This window comes from Schistocerca serialis, chromosome 4 (assembly GCF_023864345.2).
Source record: "Schistocerca serialis cubense isolate TAMUIC-IGC-003099 chromosome 4, iqSchSeri2.2, whole genome shotgun sequence".
NCBI lineage: Eukaryota > Metazoa > Arthropoda > Insecta > Orthoptera > Acrididae > Schistocerca > Schistocerca serialis.
Genome location: NC_064641.1, coordinates 558,346,983 through 558,359,539, shown reverse-complemented (window position 1 = coordinate 558,359,539; position 12,557 = coordinate 558,346,983). Strand labels below are relative to the sequence as shown.

The 12,557-nt window shown below is 36.5% G+C and overlaps 1 protein-coding gene across 2 annotated transcripts in view; it reads left to right on the top strand.

The window, feature by feature from the left end:
* The window catches only part of LOC126475292 (protein tumorous imaginal discs, mitochondrial-like), a 121,934-nt gene that overhangs the window by 25,404 nt on the left and 83,973 nt on the right, over positions 1 to 12,557 (top strand). For both annotated transcript variants that reach the window (XM_050103054.1, XM_050103055.1), the window contains exon 2: positions 833 to 1,044. In XM_050103054.1, the coding sequence (XP_049959011.1) occupies positions 833 to 1,044 (212 nt within the window). The remainder of the gene's footprint in view (positions 1 to 832; positions 1,045 to 12,557) is intronic.

Below are 12,557 nucleotides of genomic sequence, written 5' to 3'. Positions count from 1 at the left end.
ATGGAGGGATGTAAATTGCGCACACTCAATTTAGTTACTGACTATAAAACATCTGCTGGTGTACACCAAAAATGCTTGGCCAATTCCAGGTAACTGCTCACATCCTAAGAACTACGTATTTCTAATGTCTCTTTCCATGACCAAGTCATGCAAGTTCTTTTGAATTGTTCCTGTTGGTGACTTTTTCTAGATTATGTAGCATCTTTGAAAGTTTGAAGGGCACAGAAACTGTACTAACTGTACTTATTGCTAAGTTATGTCTTTTGTATTAAGCAATCTGTACTCTAATTGTATTACTAGCCTTTCGCATTGGACAGTGTTAAATACATTGTTAGATAAGGATATGAAACTGGTGGTGACATTTGTGTACACAAATAGACCCACGTTAAAATTATGGACATTCCAATATGAAAGCAATAAACAAAAGCAAAGAAAAGCAACCCCAGTTTGTTGCTGATTGATGCACGGTGCATAAACACTTGATTGTGGCCACATATCAAACAGTTTAAGTTGAGTAGTTGCCTTTCCTCATTATTGTGTGTTGAACCAAACCCCTTACTTGGTCACCAAATTGCCATGGCCTCACAAAGTGAAAATTTTCCGTGCTGATCATGGTTTTGATAACTGATAATATTATTCACATTATGAAAAATGGTTCATATATTTAATTAAGGTAACCAGAATTAATGTTATTAGTTGTGAACGAGCGTATTGCTTCGTGTAAAGTATAATTGATGATTCCAAAGAAGTGTAGTGGGTTGTGTGGTAATTATTGGGCTTTTTACTGTACCTTGTTGAAGTTTTTGTAACTGTGTTGATATTGTTCTTGCAGTTCTGCAGTCTGCTGTACCAAGGGATATTCATACATCTTCGGTGCTCAAACAAAAGAAAGACTATTATGAAATCTTAGGTGTTCCTCGAAATGCATCTTCAAGGGAAATTAAAGCAGCATATTACAAATTAGCAAAACGGTACCATCCAGATACGAACAAAACTGATCCTGATGCAGGAAAAAAATTCCAGGAGGTATCAGAGGCATATGAGGTAAGACAGTAAGTCACCATTATTTTTTAACAGATCTACTTATGATTGGCAATGATGACTTTTTAAATTAATGTGACTTTACTGTAAATCACTTTGTTCATTAACTGGTTCCATGTAACTCTTGTCTTTCATCATTTATTTATTCCTAAAGAAAATAACCTAACCAAGGATGTTTCAAATATTACACAAATCAAATGTCTCCATGCTAAAGCTGTTTGATGGATACCATTTTTGCCATAACCTAAGGATGGCATTAATAGGTTACATTTTGGCAAAGAACAAAGAATCTAAGATTATAGGAAAGTAAAATTATTTGAATTGTGATGTTTTTGCTGTGTGACAACTGCTCCATTAAATTTGGGACTGCAGCGTCATACACTATATTTTTTCTTCTAATATTTGGCCATATAGCCTGCCTCAAAGCAGTCTTCGGAGACTGAAGCTATAGCACTTATGTTCCATTGTTTTAAATCACAGTTACACAAGACCAGAGGTTGGTGCCAAAGAGTATGCAAAAACTAAACCTGAGGCTACGCAGTTGATCCATCCTGAGATGTCATTGTATCATTATTAGCAGCACTTTAGTGATATCTTTGTGAGTTTATTAAAGAAAGCACCAGGTTCCATGATTTTTCAGGGTTGAAACTGCTATCTCTGTTAGTTAAATTGTTTACCAAACAAATTTCAGCTGTTTCTTTCACCATCAAAATGAAATTAACTCGGCACTAGAATTTAGTCATTACCATACTGCTTAGGGTGACTGGTGTTTGTGCAGTGCTCTGCCACAGCCAATTTATTGGGCTGTATAAGCTGGGTGTACCTATATTGTTCCATGCATCTTTCATACACTCTTGAGTCATCCGCCCAGTGAATGAAAGGCCACACTTGCAGGGGACCTTGTAAACCACAGCCTTTCATAGTCTTAAGTCATCTTTGATGGAACCCAAAAGTGCTTCTGTCTTCAGTGGAAGGTAAAAAGTCACTTTGTGTGTTTGGTGAGACTCTTAACCTATATTTAGTGACAGATTTCCCACATATGACTGGAATACCGTGGATTTAACTCTCTCTCTCTCTCTCTCTCTCTCTCTCTCTCTCTCTCTCTCTCTCTCTCTCTCTCTGACTTCTTATTCCTTAAGCTCACCTTAGGTTTCAACCTTGTTAAGACATTTTGTGGCATCAACATATGTTTTATTTAATAATGAATTTTGTGAACAAAGTGATGGTGTCACCATAGGTAGTCCCTTGTCGCCCTTGGTGGCCATTTGGTTTATGGAGGAGGACTTTGAGGGAAAGACACAGTATTTTGGAGATTGTTGATGATACGTTTGTATTGTGGCCCCTTGTAAGAGTAAGTTACAAGAATTTTTAAACCATCTAAATTCAGTTCATGAAAAAATTCAATTTGCAGTGGGTATCAAAAAAGGAGGGAGTCTTCCATTTCTGAAAGTTTAGTTCATTGCAAAGTTGATGGTACCTTCGAACATGCAGCTTATCAGAAGCCAACTTGTGCAGACTTATATTTACATGTAAATAGGTACCACTACCCTTCGTAGATGATGAGTGTCCTCAGAACTTTGATTCACAGAGCCCATAACATTGCTGGTGAGAGCAGACTGCAGGATGAGCGTCTACACTTAAAAAGAGTTTTTGAAGCAAGTGCAGATCTGTAACACACCATGAATAAGGTGGATACAGGAAACTAGGAACAAGACATAGAGTTAAATCCATGGCTTTCCTGCCGTATATGAGAAACCATTAAAAATAGGTTGAATTCTCACCAAGCACAAAGTTAAAACGATTTTTCATCCTCCACTAAAGACAACAGCACTTTTTGGTTCTGTCAGAAATGACTTGAAGTTCAGTAGGGCTGGAGTTACTAGTTTCCCTGTGAATGTGGGCTTTCTTACATAGGGCGAACAACTTGTACAGTCCATGCAAGACGCATAGAGCATGGTAAGTACTGCCAGCTCTTACGCCCCAGTAAATTGGCTGTGGCAGAGCACTGCATTGACACTGGTCACTCTGTGAAGTAAGAAAATTTCAAAATTCTAATGTTGACTTCAACTGAGGTGCTCTTTCGCTTTCAGCTAATAAAATCAGTGTTAAAATTTGAGGTCAGAACAGCAGAGGGCTGGACAAATGTGCAACGTAGAAGACATTTTGGCTGAAACACATGTCTAAGGGGTGTTTATATATTGTTCCATTTATCACCCTTTGGCCAACTTGGCTGTAGAATTTTTAGGATTTTTTCTGAGTTTTCTAGCAATTGATGAGAATTTCAAAACAGGGCAACATTTGTAAATAAAATTAATAAAATAAGATGGTTAAGTAACCAAAGACAAGTATTTGTTATTAAGATTGAACAAATGTTATTTTATTAAATGAAACTGAATTCATCTGAAAATGGTGGCCTCACAATAAAAGAAATAAGGCAAAGAGTTTTTACAAGAATAGCCTGTCAGGAATGTTCATATAAGTGTAGTAAAGATAGCAGTACATTATATCTGATCAAAGCAAGCTCAACAAAGCATCCATCACAAGTGGTGACTCAGTTTCGAAGTCCAGAAGCACCTTAACTTCATGAGAATCGGAAATTAAAGATCATTAATTAATTCTGTAGTAATTGAAAAGCATTAATACAAATGTTCGAAAATATCTATTTAGTTTCTCATCAGTGCTTATAGTTCATGAGAAATTAATTTAAGCAGGCTTTAGTTCACTGCAGCACATTGACACACTGCAAAATGTAATGCTTCAGTGTCAAACATCCATCAAAAATTAAAGCTCCGACAGTCTGTGAAGAGCTATCTGCCACAAATGATGAATCAGAAGAAGAGTTCAACACATAGTCTAAAATTTGAAGTCTTTCACACTCTGTGGCTAATACGCTGCACAAAATCTCTCAGGAGCACTGGTTATTCTGAAGTCACCACCAAGACTGTTATCATGAGTGAGGCTCTAAATCGGCAATTGAAATTAATTTGACAAAGAATTTAATGAAAGGAGATACAAATTTCAACCTGGATAAATTGTGGCCTCCTGCACTTTCTTTAATAAACTCACAGAGACATTGCTACAGTGTAGCTAGTAATACTTTTATTTGTGCAGCTGCCAGTGGCTCACACCCATGTGCAGAGCTGAAGTTACATTTGAGCAGTGCCGCCTCCTGCTTCTGGCTACTTGGAGTGTGGTTGTTAGCTGTTTATATGCAGTGAACACAAGCTGTCAGAATCTACCAGAAAATATTTTTCTAGCACCCCAAGGTACATTAACATAATTGTGGAAGGCTGAAATAATAGAGGGTGTCCCACTCAAACCTCCCTGATTTCAAAGACCCAAGGGAAAAAAAAAAAAAAAAAAAAACCCTCAGTAGATACGACAATGGAAAATGCACCACATTGTAGAGCATCTCAAAGAATTTATTTATTTATCACCAATACACCTCTACATGTGAACTGTTTGTAGCATGAAGAATATCGAGTCTAAATTCAATTTCTTGCCAAGTTCTTTGTAACATTTTCTCTGTTACTGTTGCAATCGCATTAGTGATACGATGTCAAAATGTAGGAATATTGTTCACTTTGGTCACGTACATGTGGTCCTCATGAATCCCCACATGAAGAAATCAAGGGGCGTAATGTCGGGTGAGCGTCATGGCCAGGCAATGGGTCATCTGCGTCTGATCCAACGATTGGGAAATTTCTTATCTAGGAACTTTCAAACAGACGTTGACCAATGACGCGGAGCTCCATCTTGTTGAAAAATGATTTTGGGTTGCAAGTCTTGTATTTGAGGGTACACAAACTGCTCCAATATGTCCAGATACACTGACGCATTTACTGTTTGTTCCGTAAAGAAGAATAGTCCAACAATCCTGTCGTGCATTAGCCTGCACCAGAAGTTTAGTTCAGGGCTATCAGGAACATGTTCAATTACAACATGTAGATTTTGCAAACCCCAAATCCAAACATTATGCCTATTGACCCTTCCTGATAGATGAAAGGTTGCCCCGTTTGAGAATAAACATCTTTCCAGGAAGCTGGCATCCATATCAATATGCTGCAGCATATCCACAGCAAATTGTTGTCGGCCGTTCGGCGTCAGATGTTGCAGACTTTGTACTTTGTAAGCACACATACAAAGACACTAGTGAACTACACAATGCAATGTTGATCAAGGTACATCAAGTTGCCTAGATGCTTGACGAATTGACTTACGTGGGCTTCTGAGAAATGTTTGTCTGATGTCCTCCACTGCCTCCTGTGAAACTCCGTAACATGCAACACCAGAATGTTTCAGAACACTCCCTGTTGCCAGAAACTTCCTTTACCATTCCTTAATTGTTTTCACACCAGGTGGATCACATTTCATACACACGGCGATAATTTCTTTGCACAGAAATTGGCGATTTTGTTTCTGCAAATCACACTACTGCTAGTGGGCACTCCTGTGGAGTTGCCATTTTCACTTCATGCGACCATGCTGCACTCTGGTGACGTTACTTGGCACTTCTGATGTGGGAATATAAATTCTATGAGATGCTCTACAACGTGGTGCATTTTTCACTGTCATATCTACTGTGGTTTTTTCCTCCTGGGTCCTTGAAATTGGGAGATTTAAGTGGGTCACCCTGTATGTTATTAGTTTGTTTCTAATTTGCTTTTATTTACAAGTTATTAGCAGTGTTAATCCTCTTGCAGAACATTGAGGTCTCTCTCTCTCTCTCTCTCTCTCTCTCTCTCTCTCTCTCTCTATCAAAACATACATTTTGTCATCTGTCAGGTACCTTTTCTAGGCTTTGCATGATTTCTGCTTTAAATTTACAGAATGTCATCCCTTGGTAAATTGTAGACTGAGAGAATACTGTGTTTTATCATTGTAATACATTTTCCTTTGTTGATACATAGTATATTTTGTGAAAAATTATTTTACAGCCTTACATGCCTCACTTTTATCTTGAAATAATTATTTAATGAGATAGATAAAAAATCTATTCACCAAGCGATGGCAGAAGACACACATAAAAGACGGTTGTAATTGGCGGGGTTTTGTGGACAGTGGCTCCTTCTTCAGGCAGAAGGGCTGAAGGGGAAGGAAAAGGGATGAAGGAAAATGACTGGAGAGGTCTAGGAAAAGGGGTAGATTTCGGGAAAGTCACCCAGAACTGCAGGTCGGGGTGGACTTACCGTACAGGGTGAGGAGGAGAGTCTTTCCTTCTCATCCTGTATGGTAAGTCTTCTCTGACCAGCAGTTGAGTTAAGCATTGCTTTTCTCAGTACCGGTATGCAGATTGTAACACTGAAACTGACAAACACTGCAATTTAGTTTTGGAATGATGGAATACAGTAGGGCATAAAAATAAATTTGGGCTTGACAAGTAGTGCTACAGGTGGCTGAGTGATGGAATTCCAAGCAGAAGTAGGGGCAAGAAGTGTTTGAGCAGCACAGACACCAGGCAAGCATAGGGTTCATACGTCGTCATACCTGTGCACATGCAGTAACGCCTATTTTTTGTCACTTGAAAGGAGCTTTATGGCAGCCGCTCAAACAAACCTGATACTTCTTCATCACAGGATGTATTGACCATGTAACCGAAGATTCAGTTGATGCACACTCTTTGCCATTGGTCAGCCCCTCTGGCACTTCTGTACCTGTGGTTTGAAACAAGTGCTGTAACTTCAGTCTGTCAGCTTGTTCTAAAGATGACCGAAAGGTGTCTGGCCGAAAAATTAGAACAAATAAAGAACTCCAAAAGAGATAATGTGACTGCAATCCCGAAATGTATGGTAGGGATGGAAGAGGAGTTTGTCAAAGTTCTAAGCAACTTGGTGAGAAATGGCCAGGTTTTATCTACAGATACTGAAGAGCTAAGAAGTGAGAAATAATACTTCATTGCTATTAGACAAAAATTTGCCATGTATAAAGCAATCACAAGATAGGTGAAAGATAAACAAAAACAAAAACCGGACAAGTATGAGTAATAATTTCTCGGGCACAATGGCCTGGTGCAGGTCTTTCTATTGGATGGCACTTCGGCGACTTGTGTGCTCCCGACCTATCCCAGTGGCTGGGGAAAGGGGACGTACAGTCTTTCCGAATATTGAAATATGTGAAATAGTTGGTCAGATCTTGCATTGACTTAGAAGTTTAACTTTTTTACACTACCAAGGGACCATAGACCTTAGTGTTTGACATGAATTTCTACTTGATATCTCTATCTTTTTCTGGGAAAAAGGGGTGACAACAAATGGACAAACAGATTGGCAACAAATGGCCAAATATGTCATACTTCAGGGATTTTCATGTATCACTGTATTATTTACTCAAAAGGACAATTTTAAAAATCTTGAAGCTGTGGAATAATTCTATTCTTGACATTCTGGAATATTGAGGATTAGCCTACGTTAGCATAAATTTAGGTGAAACAATATTTTCTTTCCCCACTCCCTGTCTCCTAGGTCTACACAGTGGAATCAGTCTCTTCACCATTCCATAACCACAAAATTTTATGATTGGTTCTTTCCAAACACTCGTTAATGTGTACAATCAGCTCAGGTCATTTTTAGATTGTTTTGGTGAATATGTGGTAGAAGTTATTTGGTAATCTCGTTGGTCAATATAGTGACCTGCATAATTAATTTTCATTTGCTAAGTTCATGGTATTCTTAGCAAATCCTTGGAAAAGAGAGGGGGGGGGGGGGGGAGAGGTCACTGTGAGTTTTGAAGCAAGCTTTGAGGTTTTTTAGCAGTATTGTAAAGTGTATGTCTGCAGTATCATGCAGTTCTTACAAAAATAAAAAAAATCATCATTTATCAACGAACTTTTACACTACTATAGCACAGACATGCACTTAACTAGAACATGTAAGAAATTTGCAGCTGGTCATGTTACATTAAACACTGAAACATACTGTACAAAACTGTTTCATGAAAGTCTGACAGACATTTTGTTTTCTGCACTGAAATCATGAGTGTTTAAATATGGACCCATTAGGGGCCGAAAATATTAACTGTCTTGCTATTGACAGTGATTGGACTTGACATAAACACAAGGCATTGTTATTAAGTAGTTCAGTACACCTAGAGCACAATGAGGGATGAACCACTGTGTTTTGGTTTGCAGCTTTATATTGGAGAAGTTTCAGATTTACTCTTGGTGTAATGCAATGGTTGCCAGTGTGTGCAGCTAAACACAACCACCGAGATGAAAATTTTTTTTCTACATGATTTTGTTTATATGCCTTCCTTTTTCCACATTTGCAGTTATACAAGGGTCATTCTATGTCAAATCACCCAGATGTTGCAGGATTTGTAACCCTCCATCTCAGATTTTCATGAAACTTTGTATATTAGCTTATAACCATAACATAAGAGCTTCGGGAAATTCTTTTTTGTCTCAGATTAAAACTTTTTTTTTATTTTGAATTTTCATTATACTTATGTTCTGATAATTTGGTTCTGCAAGAATGTCCATTCAAAGTGGTACATACACTCATAACTCAGGTGTGTACGAAGCTTTTGATTTTGAATTTTTTCAGAAGTTAAGAGAGGCTTTCATTTAAAATAATGTATTTATTTAAGCAGTAAAGTTACAGAGAAAATTACAAAAAATATTAATGTACGATAGGTCACTTTCCAACTTCTGGAAACATTACAAAGATATTGAAAAACACATTTCTCCAACTTGCAGGGAATCTAGGTTATAAGTTTTGTAAAATGAAAATATTAATGGGTTTTCTTTAAATGAACACACAAATAAATCGGAAATAAAAAAAAAAAGCTTTTACTATGAAGAAAACGAGTAATTCCATGTAAGTTCAACCAGGTCTTGACACCCACTGCCTCAGAACTAGGGGTCTCAAATTAGAATATTTAAATATCAATTATTCTAGGTAGACCAAGTATGAAAAATTTATTTCATTCTATTAAGTGATCTTTGAAAGAATATAATTAGTGCATTTATCTGTGCAGCTAACCAAAAGCTCACAGTGATGCAGTGTTCTGTGTGTTTGCAGTAGCTTGCTTGAAACCTGTACATAAATGAAAGCACTGCAGCATCACTGTCATTTATTGTTGAACATCACTGACTTGCAACAATCAGTTCATTTGGACCCAGTTGCTTTTTGTCTTTCTGGGAGATGGGCCATATTTGTTTGCCGACTTCAGTAAAAACTTCTCAAAAATTTTCAGACTTGAGTGAAAACCAACAAGATTTGGCAGTGTTACAGTCCAATATAAACTTTCCAGATGATCGAGAAAGAGCTATATGTTGACATCATAGTTGCTATTACTTACAGGTTTTTGAAAGCCATCAAAGAACTTGTTGTGATGCTTTCAAAATACACAGGCAGACAATTAAAAAGTCCTTGAAGTCAGGAAGTTTGGCTCTGTTTAAATTATTAAGTGCTGGGAGAAACAAAGCCAAACAAGGCACAAAACTTTGTACAACATGCCTTAAGATATGATTTGTGCACAAAAAACTGAAATCAGTGATGGAAATGAATGTGATGCCAGTAACCCGGAGGTAACATTTCATGAGTCAGTGCTAAAAGTCAAAGTATCAAGGATACAAATAAAACTTTATACAATTTGGGTCCCTCTCCCTTATTCCATTTCAAATCACAGTAAGGTCTTGTATGGCAAAGGAAAGCTAGAAAAAGTGAAGCAAGTTCTGGAAGAAAAAGTGTACCAGGCTTTGGATCGCAGTGTTGAAATTTCTGACAGTAGGGACAATAAAATGGATGATGAAATTGATAAGAAAGTGAAAGATTTTGATGCCATGTTATTGTTAATGAAAGAAAAACAGGCTGGTGTAAAGAGAGCTGGGAAAAATGCAAGCTTTAACCTTAGCTGCTCTCGTCAGGTCAAAAGAAAAAATGATGTAAGAATTTAACTTTAGCTCCTCTCGCTCGGTTGAAATAAAAATAATGTTAGAATTCGATGTATGTTAGTTTGTAGTTCAATAGAAAAGGAAACTGAAAACAGATATGGGTATTTTATCAATTCCTAAGCAAAAAGAAGGTAAAGATTGTCACTTATTTTTACCAAAATGATGGATGTACTCAAATGTTACCAAGAGCAAAAGATAAAGTTAGCACTCAATGTGTATGCCACCTAAGGAAACTATAATATTCTTTTAAATGAGAGAACCCAAACATAAACGTTGTTTTTTTTTAAATTGTGTTCACTAAGACCAAAGTGGTTGTATTTTAGCTTGTGCTGCAGGCACTAATTCAGTGTGTGTCTGGTATCCACTTAAATGTAAAACTGCTTTTCGATGCGAACACATTCAAGAAACATGTAAAGAACTTATAAAATTTCTTGTATGTGACTCAGAAAACTACGACTGCATTCTTAATCACTGTGATTATTGCTCTAATGATGAAAATTAGAATTTTTGACATATAGATGATGATGATGATGATGATGATGATATTGACTACAGAAAGTGGATTAACACGAATCATCGGACTGAATTCGTAAAGCAATCTGAAATTGTTGATGAATACAGTGATTTGTCAGTAACAAAATTACGGGTGCTTAAACCACACTCATTTATCTCTGTCAGGCAAGTGTCCTGAAAAATATGAAAGAAAAATCTAACCCCAGAAAAAGCAATGCTGTTAGTAGACTGTCGAAAACTAGTTATGTAATTCAGAATGAAATCCAGAGTTACCACTGGGCAAGAAGCAGCTGTATAATCCATCCTGTTTGTGTTTATGTGATAAATGAGGAAAATAAATTGATAATAGCAAAACATTGCTTTATAAGTGATGATATGGACCACAATGTAGGATTTGTAAATACTGTTCAGAAAGAAATGGTTCAGTGGTTGCTTGAACACTGCCCACAAGTCAAGAAGCTGCGTTATTTCACTGATGGGTGTGCTGCTCGATAAAAAAGTATTAAAAGCTTTAAAAACTTGCTTGAACAGAAAAAATTATTTTTCCAATGACACTAAACTTTCATTTTTGTTACAAGCCATCTGTGTGTGATGGATTGGGAGGAATGGAAAAACATATATTGAGAAAAGCTATTCTTCAATTAGAAGATTTGCCTTCATCTAGAATCTATTGAAGGAGGAGATATTGAACTACTCTTTTTTCCACCCACCTGGACTGTCAGTGTCGTTCTTTTGGTCTGAGAAGGAAGACTCTCGTTTTGTGCCTTTGGTAAATATTTTTTGTACTGTTGGTGTACCTGAATCAAGCACATTATGAAGAATGTACTACTTCAGTATGAAGTTAACAGAGTCCAACTTCTCACATGGATTCGAAACAGAGATGTTATTTAAACTTTCACTTGAGAACTCTAAGGATCTTCACTGCTGAACGTTAACGTTTTAAATTCAAACATTTGTCTGCATATAGTAAAGGTCATTTAAAAATGCTCAATTAATACCGCTAAATAAAGTTGATAATAGTAATGAAAATTTTAACTTTTGGCTCTGTGCTTTTATTGTTGTATCAAAACGTGAGACATGTACTAAGGCTTAGCAGTCTATGTGATGTGCTTTAAAAGATCTTCTGATCATTGTTGCAAATACTTTAATATATAAATGAAAATCCTATGTCTGTCAAAACCGTGCTGTTTTTTGTTTCTAATCATGTCGTATTTGAGTTTCAATAACAAAACTGGGCAGATAACATTTCTGTCTAAAAGTGTTGTGAATATTTAAGAAGTCATTGTTTGGGCCATAACAATTTAAGTTGATTTAATATATTATCAAAAGTTGAACGGAGTTATTAAATTCTTTTTCTGACCAAGATGTGGAAAGTTAGCTAATAAATGCAATCAAACTGGGAGGCTTCAGATACAGTCTAAGCTTTCTGAAAACTTTACCATATTTTCCATCAAAAACAGTTTAAAACATATGGAAGAAATTGTACACCAGTTATTACCATACCAAAAGCAATAAGTAAAAAAATTCATGAAAATCTGAGGCAGTGGGTGGCAGGCCCAGATGAACTTTGCTAGGGAGGAAACGTTTTTCATCAAAGTAAAAAGTTTTTTTGATTTCTGATTTATTTGTGTGTCTATTCACAGCAAACCCACTAAAATTTTTATTTTATTAGATAGCCTACAACCTTGGGAATTATTTAAGACCAAAACTAGCATCCCACCAGGTTGGAGGAGAAATATAAGTGTTTTTCAACATCTTCGTAATTTTTGTAGAAATTTGAAAGTGACTTATATGAATGTTTTTTATAATTTTCTTTGTAACTTTACTGCTTAAATAAATACATTATTGTTATCTGTATGCCTCTCTTAACTCCTGAAAAAATTGCAAAACAAAAGCTTGATATACACCTGAGTTATGAGTATTCGTCTAGATAAGTACCTCTTTGCATGAACATTCTTGCAGAGGCAAATGATCACTATATTCAAAATTCAGTATAAAAAAAGTTCTAGTCAGAGATGAAGTAAAATTTTTAGAGGTTCTTACATTCAAAGTATAAACAAATATATGTTTCATGAAAATCTAAGCTGGTGGATGATATGAACTGGGTGAT